At 36.2% G+C, this 18631-nt stretch overlaps 3 protein-coding genes across 3 annotated transcripts; 1 reads left to right on the forward strand and 2 right to left on the reverse strand.

Moving 5' to 3' along the window:
* Positions 1–1625: 1625 nt before the first annotated feature.
* Positions 1626–3987, forward strand: LOC7475290 (pectinesterase). The gene is made up of 2 exons (XM_002314760.4): positions 1626–2567; positions 3085–3987. Exons 1-2 carry the CDS (start codon positions 1664–1666, stop codon positions 3774–3776), a joined length of 1596 nt encoding a protein of 531 aa, XP_002314796.1. The 5' UTR covers positions 1626–1663; the 3' UTR covers positions 3777–3987.
* A 1393-nt stretch (positions 3988–5380) lies between these two features.
* Positions 5381–14998, reverse strand: LOC7475519 (phosphoglucomutase, cytoplasmic). The gene is made up of 18 exons (XM_002315833.4): positions 14596–14998; positions 14248–14329; positions 13343–13398; positions 12135–12248; positions 11967–12029; positions 11340–11456; positions 11116–11216; positions 10070–10129; positions 9872–9971; positions 9599–9756; positions 9412–9507; positions 8534–8597; positions 8363–8444; positions 8086–8261; positions 7928–8004; positions 6394–6526; positions 5968–6084; positions 5381–5881 (listed from the first exon to the last, which is right to left on the reverse strand). Exons 1-18 carry the CDS (start codon positions 14674–14676, stop codon positions 5810–5812), a joined length of 1749 nt encoding a protein of 582 aa, XP_002315869.4. The 5' UTR covers positions 14677–14998; the 3' UTR covers positions 5381–5809.
* Positions 14999–16312: 1314 nt separating this feature from the next.
* On the reverse strand, positions 16313–17417 carry LOC7459767 (HMG-Y-related protein B). The gene is made up of 2 exons (XM_002315834.4): positions 17190–17417; positions 16313–17089 (listed from the first exon to the last, which is right to left on the reverse strand). The coding sequence occupies exons 1-2, from the start codon at positions 17334–17336 to the stop codon at positions 16589–16591; spliced, it is 648 nt and encodes a 215-aa protein (XP_002315870.2). The 5' UTR covers positions 17337–17417; the 3' UTR covers positions 16313–16588.
* Between the last annotated feature and the right edge of the window lie 1214 nt (positions 17418–18631).

Here is an 18631-nt window from a genome sequence, read left to right on the forward strand (position 1 = left end):
ATTTACAAACCCAAGTAGATTAGGATCCCAATCTACTTGGGCTCGGAAATGGTCCTAATCTACTTGGGTTTGGAGATTAGAACAGGTTATATACCCAGTACTTAGCTAGGAAATCGGAGAGAATTGAGTTAAAAAACTTGATACTCTCGAGCCCTAGTTACGGAGTCTGCTTAAATTAATTCACAAGCATCTTAACATATAAAATGAAAAAAATAAACGAGAAATTAATTGAACCAATTTATGGCAGGGAGAGAATCGAAAAAAAAAATCGAGATTAGTGAGACATGAAGGATATATTTGTCAACTCAGTGAGTATGCTCTTAAAATCTTTAAATCCAATAATACTAAACATTACTGAAATAATTTGGAGGTAGATTCTTGATTTTTCTGTTTTAAAGGGAATACTCAAAATTAACTACAAATCGTTTCTTCAATCTAATTCCCAACACGAAGCATGTCGATCCAAACACTCCCTAATACTTTCAACTTGAGGGTTAAATGCTGGTGTGGTAATATCTCACGATACGTGGGACTCTCGAAGCATGTTTTTGCTATTAGTAGAAAGGCATGTAAGGCTGGCAGCATCACACGTGTACATAACGGTTGGTGTTTGTACGAGGCTCCTGCCAGATGTCTGTTCCCATCAGACCACGTGGCTCCACAACAACATGGATCACAAGTTCACAACTTTTCTGCACCTAAACAAAAAGCAAAATACGATCGTAATCAATGTCCAAAACATTCACGAGTCATTTCGTGTGCACTTGGAAAACTAAATCCATGCGTTTTTTTATTTATTTATAGATTTTCGATAAATTTTGGAAACCTTCTCTCCCACAAGATCACTTCCAATTTTTTTACGATGACAAAAATCTCATTTCATAATATTAGAAAGTGTATGTATGTATGTATATATATATATATATATGTGCCAATAAATTTGTGTCAAAGAATTGCTTGTCCTTTGTATTATAGTCTTTCATGCATAATCTAATGTTATCTTCACCACTTTCCTCTGGAGGAGGTAAAGAAATGGAAAAGGAAAAATGTTGCAATCCAATGTGGTGATCGAGCCTGCTCAATTAAAATCCCAAGTGGCATTCAAGAACAACCATGAACTTTCAATTTTTAGCCACCAACTCTAAAAGATTCTTTTTTTTTTTTCACGCAAGCATCATGCATGGCCGGAAACCTTTAAGTCGTTCAAATATCTTGCACACGCAAACCCCCGGTTTTAACTGTAAATTAATTAATTATGTCACTGTTGAGATTTTCTAAGCTTATAGAATTTTATTTAATTAGCTTAGTTGTTTTAATTAAGTGCAATATTTTCTTTAGATTCAATTTCTAGAATTAGTGAGCTTTGTTTAATTTTATTACGTAATTAGAAATGATTTTAGGATTTATTTTATTTTATTCGGTTTCCTTCAATAGTACTAGGGTTTTTTCGCTCTTATATGAAATGATACAATTAAGCTGTTTATATTGTTTAAGGGTTTTGACGTGGCGTCAATCTTGAGTCCCAGCACCCACAGCCACGAATTGTAATCATGGCAACCAATTACTCAGGTTTGTGGCCTATAAATACAACGATTATCTTCGCATTTCTTTGATCCTTCAAGCTAACAAAAAAATAATCAATATCCTCCGAACTCGGGTCTCCATGGATAAGCAGCAGCTTGTTCTTGGCTTTTTGAATGCCTATTTTCTATTTTATTCACTTGCCCTTGTGCACGGTGACAGTGTCACTTCGTGTGACCAGACCCCATTTCCTGAAGCATGCAACTATTTTATCGACACCAATATCTCTAAAACCCCACCGTTATTTGCATTACGCGACCAATCCTTGTCGATAACTATGAACAAAGCCATAGAAGCTCACCAGATGGTGTCATCTATGGAGTTGAGTTCATTTAATCAACAGGCCAAGTTGGCATGGGATGATTGTTTAAAGCTATACGAGGATACGGTCGATCATGTTAACCGTTCAATGAGCTCTAACAATCTAGCTGACTCTCAAACTTGGCTAAGTGCAGCCATTGCCAACCAAAGAACATGCGAGAATGGCTTTATTGACTTTAACATTGTCTCTTATTTAGAATCCCTTCCAAATATGCTACGCAACTTCACCAAATTGCTTAGCAATACACTTTCCCTAAACAAGGCCATAATCTCCTCAACACCTATACTACTTGATACCAAACAAGATGGTGGCCGCCGAAGATTGCTTGTTGATGGATTCCCATCATGGGTTCCGGCTAGTGATCGAAAGCTTCTGCAATCAAATGGCCGGGCTGCACCAAAGGCTGATATTGTAGTTGCCCAAGATGGGTCTGGTGATTACAAAACCATATCCGAGGCAGTGGCTGCATCTGCTAAGCTTAGGAGCGGGACTAAGAGTAAGAGATTTGTTATATACGTGAAAGGGGGTGTTTACAAAGAGAACGTGGAGATTAAGAAGTCGATGAAGAATTTAATGTTCGTTGGAGATGGAATTGATGCTACAGTCATTACTAGTAATAAAAATACCCAAGATGGCACCACAACTTTTCGCTCCGCAACTGTTGGTGAGTTTTCTTTACTTACACCATCAATTATTAGAAACCAATTAAATTATAATCATTTAGAATTGAAACAACTTTCATACAAAATTGTATGTACTCTTCAATTTTGATAAACACCGGATCCTCTATGCTATATATGTATGAACGTACGCGTGCTTATGTAGATTTTGATTATTTATAATATTCTTTAATTCACATATATAGTACTAGATCTTGTAAAGTATTTTATTTTAAACGTTATATTGACGAATTTAGAGCTCAAAGCGCGCATCTAAATCTAATAGGTCAACAATCCAAAGATCGAGGAAACAAATTCACTTTTGCAATTGACCTCACATGTATATATTATCACATCATTGGAAAGAAAACTTGTTATTGGGGATAATTAATGTATCCACCATAAATTATAATTAACTATATTTTTATTGCTTGGCTAGACAAAGCACAATGTTGAAAAAAGAGAGAAGAGAAACTTATGATGATGTTTATTGCTCACGTTGATCTTCATGACTGATCCCAGGTGTTTCTGGTAAAGGCTTCATTGCCAGAGACATAACATTTGAAAACACTGCCGGACCACAAAAACACCAAGCAGTAGCCCTGCGATCTGGTTCCGATTTCTCAGTTTTCTATAGCTGTAGCTTCAAGGGCTACCAAGACACCTTATACGTGCACTCCCAGCGACAATTCTACCGGGATTGTGACATATATGGAACTGTAGACTTCATTTTCGGTGATGCTGTTGCTGTTTTGCAGAACTGCAACATATATGTTAGGAGACCGATGAGTAAGCAAACGAACACTGTCACTGCACAAGGAAGAACTGACCCTGATGAGAACACAGGAATAGTAATTCATAATTCAAGGGTTATGGCAGCTCCAGACTTGAGACCAGTGCAGGGTTCATTTAAGAGTTATTTGGGGAGGCCATGGAAGAAATATTCAAGGACTGTGTTCTTAAAGAGCAATATAGATGGACTTATTGACCCTGCAGGTTGGTTACCATGGAAGGGTGATTTTGCTTTGAGTACTCTATATTATGGTGAGTATATGAGTACTGGGAGCGGAGCAAGCACCAAAGGGAGGGTTAAGTGGCCTGGATATCACACAATCACAAGCCCACTGGAGGCTGGAAAGTTCACTGTTGAGAACTTTTTGGCCGGGAATTCTTGGATTTCGGCTGCCGGAGTGCCCTTTGAGTCTGGTTTATAAGAGAGGAAATTTGTCAATTGTGATTGAACAGTGACCTCAAGCTGGGGCAATTTCCACGTATAGCTAGCTATCTAGTGGTATAGTTTATGTGATGGTTTTTCCTTTGTATTTATGGATATGTGATATCAATTATCACAGGACAAGGATATATATATATATATATATATATATTCAAGACGATTAAGCCTTGATACCGTTCTATTTCCTGTCATTATTTAGCGAGTCCTCTTAATTCTCTTGAATCTTTAACTGACTATTACTGATGCACGAATTAATTAGTTTTTTTTATATATATATAGCATATCGTTGGATCGATGTTAGGTTTCAAGAGTTATATGCAAGTCATAAAGTAAATTTTATCTCAAAAAAACTTAAATGAGACATCCATTCTAGATTTTATATGCCAGTCTCTTTTAATATTTTTATATTCATTGAGATTAGCTCCCTAATATTCGCTCGTTTAATTATTCGAAGTGATAATGATTTCTCTTTTCTAATAATTAATTTAGAAGACTATTTTTAAGAATTAAATTAAACAAGCATGTCTGTAAAAAAAAAAAAAAAAAACCACCTCTCCTCACGTTTTGCGCTCCTTATCATCCAATTTAATTGATACTGTTTTCCTATAAAGTTAGGTAATAATTAAAATCTGAATTCTTTCACGAAGTCTCTCTTTGATTTAAACATAGAGTGAGGACCAAACAAACTCTAAACCAACTATGGGTGGGGTGATTCTCGAACATCAAAACAAGCCTCTTGAATACTTAGATAGTTAGATACGCGCGTTTAGATATACATAACGTCGTCAATGCAAAGCCCCCACTAATTTTCATAAAATAGTGTACCTGTGATTACATACTACATATAGTAACTCGATCTAACCTATATGAAATGTATCAATCAGGTAAATAAACTTTGTTGTGCAAAATAATTCATATGAAATACAACCAATTTATTTGTCGTAATCAATTATTGTATCTGAAAAATATTTTGATTATATCCATCTATGTAGACTTTCAAGACTAGCCGATGCATGATCATGGAAGCACAAACATATTTGGTCTTCATAAAGTTCAGCATGCCGCATGTCCAATGAGATTGGAATCGGATCTCTTAGTTGAATATCGACTACTTTTATTTTAATGGATGGATTAAATTGTTGAGAGAGCTAGGGACTAATAATAATAATAATAATAATTCTCGTCCTTATCTGTATTATATAGATGCCAAAGCAAGCAAAGTCACATGAAAAACCCTGGAATTAAAAGCAAAGCGAATCGGGGGTTATAAAATTCCGTCAGCCAATCTCAATTAATAACGAACTACGTCAACAGTAGATAAACGTTAATTAAGAAATATTGAAGGGGGGTAATAACAGAATTATATGTTAATTGAAATTGAGTGGCAGCAAATTTATAATTTGTGAGCTTATAAGAGTAATCCTGTAGCCATATATATACATATATATATATATATATAGAGAGAGAGAGAGAGATAGGGAGAGGTCTGTGGACAAAATTGAATAAAAACTAGCTTTAGAAGAAAAGTGATCTTACGTCATCAAAGAAACTTAAGGAGCGCAACGTGACCACGGGCCAGCAACAAAAATAATAATTATTAAGTTTGTATTATCACTATTTTTTAAATGATAAGTCTCCATTATTAAAATGTTTATTCGAGCTTGGTTCAAATCAGAACGTAACGCGTGCATACTCGTGTTGAAAACCGCAGGTCAAGACATCAACAGGCATCTTTCATGCTTACAAGCTCCAAAACAGCAGGGCACCACATCAATGACAGCCAGTTTCCGCATTAATCCCCATATTACATGTAGGATAACATGAGAAGAGTTGGCTTATTTATTTTGAACGTCAAAACTTTGACTTCGGTAAGGCAAAAAAAGGTAAAGCATATTTGGTATACTTAACTGGGTTTCTTATAAAAGTTTGATCACATAAAAGCACGGCTTATGAAGCATGCACTTTCCATGTTCAAGGCGATCAGTCCCCACCGCTGCGCATAGCAGTGAAAATCTATGTAATGACAGTTGGTGCAGATCGGCCAGTGAATTCCTGCATCTTAGAAAGACCAAGAGCAACTGCCACCTGCAAAGAGGCCCATAAAAATCAGCCTCAATAACCGATGAGATGGGTGATGGACAATAAACAACAGATGAGATATGGGATAATACAAGAGGAGCAAGTGCATCTTGAGAATCTCTTCCAGTTTTTGATGGATCTTTTTCGTATTGCTCAATGTAGAGCCTGATGGTTGCACCTTCTGAACCAGTTCCTGAGAGGCGGAAAACCTGCACCAATGTTCATGGAGAGGATGGATCAGTAAATTCTTTACTTCAAACAGGAATAATATGTAACGATTAAATAATTCGGGGTATTCCAGGTTAATCAAACAAAAAATACTCTGAAATGGATGCCTGAGCTTCACAAAAATTATTAATTCCTTAGAGGTACAACAACAAAAAAGCAAGAAATTGCAATGCAAACTGCCAAGGATAAACACAATCAAAAGTAGACTTCAAACAAAAGCACATTAGCTCAGTCCCATTCCAAAGACCTTACTCAAGCTGAAAGCTTTGCAAACAAGAGAATTATCTTACCAGTCTTGAGCCATCCTCGAACAAGTATCGAATACCCTGGTGTTTTGAAATAGAACCATCAATAGGATCTTTGTATTCAAACTCGTCAGCATGAACAACCTTCGACACATCTGATCGTATCCCACCGACAATCCTGTATAGATAAACAGCTCAGCCTCCTCAATTATTTGATTAAAACAAAAATATCGATGATAAATAAATTAATCATTATTCCTTTTGGTTTGTATCATTTTTTAAAGATTAAGCTATTTTGAAAAAACTTCGGGCCATTAATTAAATGATATTAGGCTCTTTTTTCCTTCTCTTGAAATCATTATAGATTAGTAAAAAGATAAATTATTCAGGAAAAACTGACTAAATCAATTTAGTGATCAAGTGGGCAGCAAAAGAGTGATTCGAATTGAGTACTAATGCTAAAAAAATTCATCAAATCTAAGTCAAAGGCAGTCTACTCCAGCTCCACTTATGTCAGAGATGTCAGCTCCACTTTTGTTGCGAAGTTTCTAGTCCATGTCACCAACAGCATAGTGATAACCACGTAAGACATTTATATTTTCTTCAGGTTGAGACAGATATAAACTCCAGATAACGGGCACAGTGGCACTGGTAACCCTCCATTGGTTCTTCTCTGCAGGGGCAGCACTCGTGTGCTTTGAGGTGGCCATAATCCCCACCCCTCACCAAACAGAAAAACTGGGTTAAGCTCTAGCTCCAACCCTGCATCTCTACAAGTTTCCCCAGCCTTCATCATCTTATCATGGCCACGTTAACCCCATAATTTGTGCATTTCTCTCTCCCTTCTATTGCTTTTAGCCATTTAATGCACCGACTCCAAATTTATTTAGAGCTTTTACTCTCTTATTTTTCATAAACAAAAAGCCTAAAATAATCATGTTTTTTATAACTAAACCAAGTTTGTATAAATAATTAACACAAATCATGCTTTCTTCAAAGTAAAGTTGATTAAAAAACATGCAAGGTGGCAGATCTGAGAACAAAACTAGTCACCAAGAGGCACACAATATACATCCAATGTGTCGGCCAGTGTGCATATATACACATGCATACTTGGCATGCTGACTCTGATCTACAATCTTCATCAATGTTATCTAATCATTCTAACATTTGAGCCCACAATTTATCTATAGCGGAGCCATAGCCAAATTGTTGACCCTTGAAATTACACTATAAAAGGTCTGGGAAAATTATAACCAGGACTTGGCACCTAAGACTGTAGGCAAAACCAAATTACAGAAAGTGAAAGCATTCAATATGTTCAAGCCCAGGCTTCACATAGCTAACAGCAACTCAATATAATATTTAAAAGATATTATTCCATACCTTGAAGCCGAAAAAAACCAAGTTAGAATTTTAGCACTTAAAATACAAGTTGGAAAGTGCTTTAGTTGGTATCTTAAAATAAGTTAGGGCAAAATAAAAGGCGCTCAATAGAGTAGTTGCATCCCATTCCTTAAAAGGATCAATGGAAATGCTAGTTTAATAAACTAAGCGATTTAAATATTAACAGACATACTCGTTAACTTCAGCAAGGGAAGATTGCAGCTTGACTAAGTATGCCATTAGTTCCTTTGCTGCACCTGCATCAACATTCTTCAAGAACAATGTACCAGTTACATGGCAATCTGAGATCTGTTTCTAGAGATAGGATGAAACATCAAGAAAACATAGTACCTCGTAGTCATATCGAGTATAGTAGTGGCGACCATAGGTAGCCCAATGGTTGCGAACTATATCTTCAACTGTTACAAGCTCTCCACCACCAAGATTTTCTTTATTCTTGAACGCCAGTATGGATAGCCAAGCCAGAACTGCCCAAATTCCATCCTTCTCGCGTATGTGGTCTGAGCCTGTTCGCAGATGCCATGACAACAAAACAGCCTTACACAACTTATTAAGAATTCCAAATATAAGATGATTTACTGAACATACAGAAACATCAAAGACTAACCAGTTCCAAAACTCTCTTCCCCGCAGATTGAACATAAACCAGCATCCATCAAATTACCAAAAAATTTCCATCCAGTTGGAACCTGGCATTTGAACAGTGAATAACCAAATTATATGACCATACAGTAGCAAAGGAAGACCCATATAAAAAATTAATCATGGCATGGCATACCTCAAAAAACTTTAAGTTTAGATTTTTTGCCACAATGTCAAGGCCAGAAGAAGTTGGCATGCTCCTAGAAACAGCAAATACAGAAACATTTTACAAAAATTTCTGAAGAAAAGGCATCAAATAACAAAAATATGTATCACCCAGCTGTCGAAATGTGGCCTATGGTCTCAAGATATTATCAAGAAGTTTACTGAATCATTAAGTTTTTAATGATATAGAATGCAGGAAGCAAACATGAGATATAATTGAAGCACTTTAAGCCAGTTGACATATACCCAAAACAAGAAAAATGTTACACGGCACATGACATGTGCACATACAAGCTTGAAAAAGAAAAAAAAAGTATACATATAATTTAGTGTTCCTTCTCATAACTAATTACCTTGAATGATTCTCAATAATACATCTTAAAAGGAAGCTTTTTTTAATGAAACAACAGCGTTCATAATTTATACAGCTAATACAACAGGCTACTAATACAACCCTTAATCTAATATGTTACCTATCATCCTATTCTTTTTACTCTTGAACCTTTTCTTCTTTTAGACTCCATCTTGTTCTTTGACAACTTTTGCAATGGTAGTTACATGGAATAAACAAGCTTTGATGTCTAAAAAATTAATATATCAATGTTAACTACTAGCTATGGTTTTGCATGTAGAATTTCAAGAAGCTTTTCCACTCTAAAGATGATAATAATCTAGTTTGACTGAGAATATTATGTCAAGCATGCCACTTTTTGCCCTGCATATAGAGTATTAGTAGTTAAGGGGCATGTTGTCCACTGCATCCATTTAGATTTACTAGTCTAACAGTGAGCAAGTAAATACCGTACATACACACAAAATAAAGAAGGTAAGCAGAGAAATGTATAGAACCTTGCAACTCCTTTTAGACCTGCAGAGAAATATGGTATGGCCTCCACTGCATTTGCAGCAATAATGGAAACAGAATCTGATGGAGTAACAAAGAACCTGCCAAAGTATCAAGAGTTGTAAATGAAAGAATTGGTGTGAGAGTAACTTTTCTAACAAAAAAGAAGAAGAAGAAGAAGGCTGGTGATACCTTTTACCAAGGATCATATTGCGATCTGCATCACCATCAGCAGCAGCACCAAATTCTGGCGGTTCAACTTCAGAGTTAGATTTACCCAATCCCATGCGAGCAACCAATTCCTTTGCATATGTGAGATTGGGATCTGGATGCCCTCCTCCAAAGTCCTCCTGTTTGCATTGGCCAAGCACAAGCATGAAAATTCAAATAAATAATAAGCACTCACGGTGAGAAAGTGATTTTATTAATCATTTATCCCGTATAGTATCACAAACTTAGCAGCACCTTGGGTACACAGTTCATTAAGGAACTCTCTTGTGCTCCAAGCTCCTCCACAAAAATGCGTTTTGCATAAGCCCCAGCAACTCCATGTAGCGCATCATAGCTATAACATGATGACCCAAGGAAAGTCATCATCGAGTTGACAAAGCATATATGAGAAACAGAAATTTACAAATGATGCAAATGAGACCATCTAGATACCAGAAAGTGAAATTTGGAGAGGAAAGGAGCTTCTGGATGGACTCAAAGTCAAAAATCGACCTGCGCAATTGTTAAAAGAAGCATTCAGTATTTTGAAAGAGAAGACAACATGATCAATTACAGCATGAAATTTTGAATAATAAAGATCACATGATCATCAAACAGCCTATCATTCATACAAATAGAATGGAAAAAAAACTTTGCATTGTCCATCCTGCAGAGCAAGACAACATCATACCATAAGATTCTACAGCGTATACAGGAACTGATTGCCTTGTAATTATTGGTGACATGTATTATGCCAAAACCCATAGACTTTTGAGAAGAATATTTCACAATGTGCATGACTCCTTGTTTCTATCAAAACATAAATTTCTGTAATCGTACAAATTTCAATCAAATTAACAAAAACAGGTCATTATGGTTTCCTTTTTTTCCCTTTTATTTTGTTTTTAAGTGCATAGATACAACAATTAATCCTTCATTCATACTTTGTTTTTTCAGTAAATACCATCAAGCGAAAATTAATACAACGCTACCATGAAAACATTAACGACTACTTATCATGCTAAGCATGCCAGAGAAGACATGGTGCAAATTCTTGAAGCTTGACTTCAAAGAGCAAAGGGGCTGAGGCAATTTTGACAATGATATAAAAATCACACTTTGAAGATTAAAAAAATTCATTTCATTTCACTTTTTCTGCATACTTTAAATGAGCCAAGAAATTCCTAATGGGCATGCAAGGAGTATCTCATATTTTAGTGTATTGTTCTGCATCATATATCAATTCCAACAATCATCATGTTTGGATAATTCAGTAAGCTAAATAGCAGTGCATAACTCAGAAGTAAAGAAACGGGAAGACAATAAAAAGCTCATAAAGTTTGCTCACAGTTATGCAAACAGAAATATATATACATATATATATGTCTGCATGTTATTGTATATAGATAAATAAATAGCATCATCAATCATATTCAGTGAGGACAATTCATAAAAACACAACTACAGAAAACTAGCAGTTTAGACAGGAAACAGCTTACTTCATCAATTTGACATAATCGCTTGCCGAGTCAAAAACCTCAACATCAAACTGTCCATCAGGCCCACCAAAGCTGGTTACACCAATTGCTGTAATATCCACCTGGATGTAATTGAAAAATCATGGCATACAAACAGAAGTTAACGAAACCCTGGTAGCAGTTTGACAGAAAGACACGAGTCTACAAGGCAAATGACACATAAGGTGGCCAGGTGAAGGGTATACATCAGGCAGATCTGCAGTTAAGTACTCCTTTATTGCTTTAGTGTTCTCATAAATCTCATCTGTTATTCCCTCAGGAGCAGGTCCACCATTTTCCATGTTATATTTGATCCCAAAATCCTGCAATAAAGGGACAAAAAAGAAGAATGATTTAGATAACATGCCAGGGGATTCCTTATTTCCACAAAATAAAATAACTCCCAGCCATTTGTTATGAGATAAGAGTAGATTCTCTTGCATCCTTGTGCTGCCATGCTCCAAATGATTTTAACATGCATCATTAGCTGATATTTGGCAAGATTAGGCTGCTTTAGTTTTTAATTTGTTTGTGTCAAGCTCCCATAGATTGGAAGCTGACCCTCCATTTTGCAATTGTACTTCCACTTCTTTCAGCATTAATACATTATCTTTTGTCAAAAGGAAAAAAATAATAACAAATCTGGCCATTTTATTAGTTACGGCAGGATGCTAAATAATCATTGATACATATCAGCATTCTCTTTCTGTTCTCCACCTTGAGGAGGCATCATATCCCATTTCCTTTCATCCAAAACATAGGAAAGATAGAGGAGCTTTAATTGCCACTGTGAACCACAATCCCAGACAAAAAAGAAAACAGTTTCTAGTTACCTCATTTGGACCACCTGGATTGTGACTTGCTGTCAATATAAATGCTCCTGTTGCTCTGGATCCCTGATATTCAAGTTCAGGAGTAAAAAACTCATTATGCATAAGACTATACCATCACTATTGTCGAAGGAAATGAGCCTCGCTTATAGAGACAAGTTGAGAACTTACATCTACCCCAACTCTTTCACGTATTACAGCAGACACAGCAGGAGTTGAAAGCAGTCCGTTCTGACCAACCCAGACACGTCGTACTCCATTTCCAGCTGCCATCTTCATAATTATCTGCCAATCGAATGATATAAATTTGGATCAGATATGGCTTTTCCATCGAGGTTTTGATTGCATGGAACATGCAAACTATTAAAAGTCACAAACAATAAAAAAAAGATGACTGCATAGACTTGGAAGCAGCTCAATATTGAACAGTCTGCTGTGTGCAGGAATGCATAGCCATGCTCAAAACCAGAAGTCAACAAAGAACTTGTAATCAAGCATGCAATACAACACAGCTGTCAGAGATACTGTCCATGCATTCCACAAAAGAATCACACAGATAAAGGAGATGCTAGTTTATTCAGCTCACTTAAAACTCGTAAAATACCCAAGAAAAAACATATTTTAGAGCTTATACTACACAAAGTAGGTTTAGGACAAGTGATTCAGAGAGTTCGTGCCCATATTCAATAAAGAAGTTGTTATCATGGTTCACGTGACACAAAAAGTCAGGTGTTGATACATTCAGTATACAAGCCTTTTCGGTTGGAACACTTTAGTTAGGGAGGAGTAGAAATGAAAGAACATCAAGTGTAAATTTCAGCTGAGATTTTAAACACCTCAGCCTACTGCGATGACCTCCAAACCAGTATTAATTGAAAGAAAATTGCAGACCCAATCCGATGACAGAAGATTGAATTTGTAGCTCAAATGCTTCAAGGGGTAATGGTGATGATCAGAAAAGTTATCATATAATGTGTTGGTAGGCGATTAGATTCTTTTGCTCATTAAAGAGCTTAAGAAAGGTATTTATTCAGCGCAAAATGTACAGAATACATGAAATCAATCCATAAAAAATCAACAAAACTTGATGGTGAATCTTAGACCTATCTATCCATCTACAGCCCAATTATAGATATATTCCAAACTTCAAACAAAACTATACAAGTCTGCAATGCAATGTGACTGCATGGCGAGGCGAAGACACACAGATAGACATGCATGCAATGCGCGTGCACACATACTCAATAGAGCTGGAAGAATTTCAAAAACATAAGCTCTTCAAGACTGGAAATAGTTCTAACAGCTTGGTAGCAATAGTTCAGCCAAAAAATATCATAATCTGGGAGAATTATAACTGCACCACATATTACATACAGTACCTGAATGGCATCCTTTGAGAAATAGCGACCATCACCAGAAACAACAAGTGTGGCACCTGCTTATAATGGTAAGCAAAAGGGATGAAAAACAAAATATCAGACATAAATTAAGTTGTCCAACAGGACACGCACAACAGTATTGCATTCGACAGACACTGTGGTGATCAAATGTCTCTGACTGTGGGAATGCATGCAAAAGAACAACAATGGATAGTTCAGTAACCTTGAAAAACTTTTAATTAAAAACGGAACTTCATATTTCACATTTCATGCACAGACATGGTTAAAAATTAGAGTCCGGTTAGCATGACTAATAAAAAGTAACTTTGACTTTGAATCATGATTCAAAATTTAAGTTATTTATCACAGATCACTTATGACAAAAATGAGTTAAGTTAGAAGCGTGTTTGGCAAGAAATGACTCAGAGCAACTTTTCTGAAGAAGGAAGGTATTATAGGTTAGAATCAATAAGTTACAAATTTTCACATTAAGTCAAAGGTTATTTCTAGCCAAACATATTTATTACTTTCCTTTGAGTCAAAAATTAAAAAAAATACTTAAATCAATCAGCAAAACTGATTGATACCAAAACAGAACCTTATTGAATTTGTGAAAGTTTTAAACTACATCTCTTGATCATTGTCACATCACATCACATCATCAACTGTGATATGGTTATCAAGAGTACAAACTTTTTCAAGAAGTAATGGAACAATTTACACCCCTGCTGAAAAATGAAATACAAGTCCAAAAGGAAGAAAGCTCATGCAACACCAGGCCATTTTGTTCTACCAATTAAAAATTGTTTTATATATCCAAAATTTAAGGCGCACGAGTTTTTAATGACAGATCAAGTTTCAAAATGCAAGCCATTCTTTCGCATAACTGACAGATCAAACTTCACCTCTAACTTTTTGTGGAGTAAGTGCATTGAAGGTTGATTGGACAAAATTCTCCAGATAATTAGGTTGCTTGAACACCTTCACCTGAAAAGAACCAAAAAAAAGGAAAAAAAGCAATTGTAACAACTGCAACAAACGCGCAGGAGAAATTCAACAAAAAGATAATTCAATCGAATAGGAACAAACAAATAAAAAATGAAATCAACAGACAGAGATCGGATTCACAAATATTCAATTCAAATACAATAAATATAATCTAGAAAATCAAAGAAAAGACTCGAAAATGAAATGCGACAGATCTGATTGCAAATTGAGAATAACAGAAAACGAATAAGAAAAAAGAACCGAACCTTCTTGCGAAGGCCAGAAGTTCCAGGTTTCTGGCCATCGAAAGGCGTAGTCTCCACTCGTGAAACATTGAACAGCACCATTTTTTTCTTTTTTTGGTACAGAGAGAATAAGAAGAAGAAAGCGAAACGTAAACAGAAAGCGTCTGCACTACAAAATTCTGGTGCTTAAAAGAAGAGTTGAGAGAAAGGAAGGATCTATGACGAGGATTATTCGATGTGGATGGACAATTTAAACCCCCCACGTAACTCCCCACGTAACCTTCCAAGTTTGAAACCATGTCCTTTATGATTCAGCTGGCTCGATGGTTAACAGTGGAGCGGTGTCTGGTAACCTTTCTGAGAGTGACAGTGAAGCAAAAGACCGATTCCCTCGGGGTTTTTTTTTCTTTATCTTTTTGAAAACCAAAATTTTAGTCTCCAAGCTATATACTTATTGTCGATTGAGTTTCAGAACAATACTAGATTGGGGCAAAGCTGCGAACTGCCCAAAGTTTCTTCGACCTTAAAAAAATGCTAAGATAATGTAAGCATTAATAAAAATGCTAATATAATCTTAGACATGAAATTAAGATATTCTCACATAAAAAACAAAAAAATATGAAAACTAATTTCCTAGATAACCATGACACATTTATTCTCCAACTAAGACAAAAGAATAAAGAAGAAAAAAATATTCTTTAAAGCTCAACCATTACTCCAACAGCTACACATGATACCATTAGAAATAACACGTGTAATTATTTTATAATATTTAAAAATAAAAATATTTAATAAATATTACATTTTTAAAACTTAATGCATCAAATTATATTATTTCATTATTTTTTTTATTGTGGTAATTGCTGTACTTATCCAATATCTTTACATAAATTATGAGGAATAAAAACCACAATGAAAAAATGGCCGGGCCTTTAAAAAGGCCAGGCTAGCATAGGCCCAGATCCAAATTTAAACATGGTCTAAAATGAATCGACTAGGAGGTTGGTCAAAACCATGCGAACATACATCACAGCTGCCCAAAAAATGCAAGAGGGAATCTCGAGGCTCCTTTATCATAGCCTCTGGCACGACTCACGAGCGAGGAGCAGTGACCCGATCTCGCAATGAAATTTCAAAACCTGCCATAGCCCGCCTAATTTTTCAATTGTCCAATTATTCAAAAGAAGAAAAAATGTATAACGCATTCAATCCTGCCATCCAAAAGGTATCATGCTGGTCATATGCTGCACCAAACATGAAGGCTGTAAAGGTTCCACGCAATTTATTTCTTTAGAAAAAAAAAGTAAAAGCCCACTCAAATGGCAAACATTAAAGATACTTTCACCTGCCACTTCCAAATGTTGCTTCTTTAAAACACACCAAAAAAGAAAAAAAGAAACCACTTAATTTCGAAGCCTTGATAAATTAAACAAGCACCATGAACAGTACACACATAAAAAAAAAAAAAGCAAGCGCGAAAAAATTATAGCGAAAGCGAGTTCTTTTATACCGCATTTGAAAATATGATAAAGATTAATTTTTATAATAATTTAAAATATATTAAAATAATATTTTTTATTTTTTAAAATTTATTTTTATTATTAATACATCAGAAAAATACTTTCAATAACTTTTTTGTAAAACATAAATGGACGGCAAAAACCAATACAATCTTAGTTTGCTTTTTTTTAGAGAGAGAAAAGGATAGCGATGATAAAGGGGACAGATACACGGCGGCTGATCAAATTTACAAGGCAAATTAAATTAAAATTACAGGAGTCGCGTGATCCAACCCTCCCCCTTCAAGCTCCACATTACAATAACGCTAACCCCCATTTTAATTTAAACTCAGAAACCCAAGAGAAAAAAAAATAGAGCTAAACTAAAGCTACAACATCAATTAGTAGTTCTCTTGTTTACCTAAAAAAAACACGAAAAGATTGAAGAAACTAATTCCTATCTCTACTCCTCACTCACTCTCTCTCCCTCTCTCTCTCTACTCCTTTAAATCCACTCAACCAGCGACGGGGGCCACAGCCGGCTTCACCTTAGGCGGCCTTCCCCTCCCTCTAGGCACACCGCTGGGCGGAGCAGCACCAGAACTCACAGCGGGAACCGGCGTATTAGCGTTCTTTGGTGGACGACCGCGTGGCCTGCCACTTCCAGGACTTGCCGTCTTCTTTTTAGGGGAAGCCACAGGTGCGAAAGGATCCCTTGGTTTGGGAGGGCGGCCACGTGGCCTGGGAGGTCCAGCAACACTTCCAGGTGGGGTTGGAAGCTTAGGCTTGGGAGGGCGACCTCTACCTCTCTTTGGAGGAGCGTTAGGGTCAGGCTTCATGTAGTTGTTCTTGACCAAGACCAGCTGACCACTCTGCTTCAACTTGTTTAAATGGTGAGAAAGTAGTGTGCCGTGTGCAGGAGGCAGATCGGGGTGTGTTGACTCAATTTGTTTCGAAATTGATGTCTTGCTTGACCCTTCTTTCTCGTTCAACGCCTCGACAGCTGCCATAATCATCTAAAACCAGAAGGAAGAAAAAACACTACATTATAAAGTAGTCAGAAGTAAAAAGTAAAACAAAGAAATAACATCGATTGTCTTGTAATGAAATGGTCACCTCAGGGTACTGAGGGATAGTGGAGGATTGTTGCTGTGACTGTTGTTGGGGTGGAGCTAGTGCTGGAGGAGGAGGTGGAGCTACTGCTGGAGGAGGAGGCTGGAGGTTATTAGAATCTTCAGTGGTGGTAGCCATGGAAATTGACATTTGTTTTCCTCGGGAGAAGGAAATGGAAGGAACTGTGTTGTTTGGTGTGGAGAGGGGAGGGGTAGGGGGGAGGATTTAAAAGGGAGGGGTTTTGTTGAGGATTGGATGGGGAGGGAAGCGAAGGGATGGAAGACTAGGCGCGAGGAAGGATCTGACGGTTGGGGATTGTGTTTTGGGGTTTTGATCGGTCGGGTATGGTTTGGTTAAAAGGGAAGGACTCGGATTGATGACCTGGTCAAATTTGAATTTACGGTGTTGTCCCTGTTTTTTGAATTTATGTGTTTGGACAACATTGAGGTGTTGGTTGCCTGTGATGTATAACGTGGGAGTTAAGGACGTGTTGCATTTTTATTGGTGGTAGAAAATAGAGATGGAAGTCGCTGGGAAAGTTGTTAACACTAGTTGAATGTTTAAGATTTTTAACGTTTTTTTATTTAGAAATGTATTAAAATAATATTTTTTATTTTTTAAAAATTATTATTATTAATATTATCTCAAAAATATTAAAATATCAAAAAAAAAATTATAACAAGAACAAAGATCGAATTTAATCAAACGGCCAAACACTCCCTAAATGAAGCCCACGTGATAACAAGGTTCTCTGGTTATTGGTATTCTAGGACCCAGATCCGGCATCCAAGTGCGGGAAATGGGGTCCGCTTTAGTACCGGAGATAGGTGATTCTCTGCATCTGAGACGTACGTGAGAATCTCTAAGAGATCGAATAGTGGTTGAGCTTGGTGATGACTTTGCATAAATGACCGAGCTTCCTCCACCGTCAAGGATCAGCGAGCTCTCACCGCTCGAATTCAACGATCATTGTTGATCGTACCATTAAGATAAAAAAAAAATCTGTTTGTTTTTGTGATTTTAAACCTGTCAAGTTTATTGGATTAGATTAGAGAAACTAATACAAGGTTTAATTTTTAATTCATGCTAGGTAAAGAGTAATGTTGGGAAGTTTGAAGATTGATATGTTGTCAAGTCGATTTTATAATAATATTAAATATTTTTTTATAACCTAAACATTTTTTATATTTAATTTTTTTTTATTCAAGCCATCGGGTGGCACGGTCCTATAAATTAGTATTAAGCCATATACTAAGAGAACTCACGATAAATGCTACGCTCGATTAAGAATTTATGGAACGGGGATAACATTATCCCTTTTTATTTATTTATATTTTGATGTCCATAGCATAATTACCAAGCCCAACCTTGATTATGGATTTGCCTGGTCAGGTTGTTTCAAATTTTTTACATATAAAAAATAACATAATATTATTTCAAACAAA

Source organism: Populus trichocarpa, chromosome 10 (assembly GCF_000002775.5).
Source record: "Populus trichocarpa isolate Nisqually-1 chromosome 10, P.trichocarpa_v4.1, whole genome shotgun sequence".
NCBI lineage: Eukaryota > Viridiplantae > Streptophyta > Magnoliopsida > Malpighiales > Salicaceae > Populus > Populus trichocarpa.

Excerpts from the sequence above, each read along its gene's own strand:
- LOC7475519 (XM_002315833.4), bottom strand. The coding sequence starts at position 14,676 with ATGGTGCTGTTCAATGTTTCACGAGTGGAGACTACGCCTTTCGATGGC. Across the intron at positions 8,005-8,085 it reads ATACTCGATATGACTACGAG|AATGTTGATGCAGGTGCAGC; the intron begins GTACTATGTTTT and ends TTGTTCTTGAAG. Across the intron at positions 5,882-5,967 it reads AAGATGCACTTGCTCCTCTT|GTGGCAGTTGCTCTTGGTCT; the intron begins GTATTATCCCAT and ends GCCTCTTTGCAG.
- LOC7475290 (XM_002314760.4), top strand. The coding sequence starts at position 1,664 with ATGGATAAGCAGCAGCTTGTTCTTGGCTTTTTGAATGCCTATTTTCTA. Across the intron at positions 2,568-3,084 it reads TTTTCGCTCCGCAACTGTTG|GTGTTTCTGGTAAAGGCTTC; the intron begins GTGAGTTTTCTT and ends GACTGATCCCAG.
- LOC7459767 (XM_002315834.4), bottom strand. The coding sequence starts at position 17,336 with ATGTCAATTTCCATGGCTACCACCACTGAAGATTCTAATAACCTCCAG. Across the intron at positions 17,090-17,189 it reads CTATCCCTCAGTACCCTGAG|ATGATTATGGCAGCTGTCGA; the intron begins GTGACCATTTCA and ends TTCTGGTTTTAG.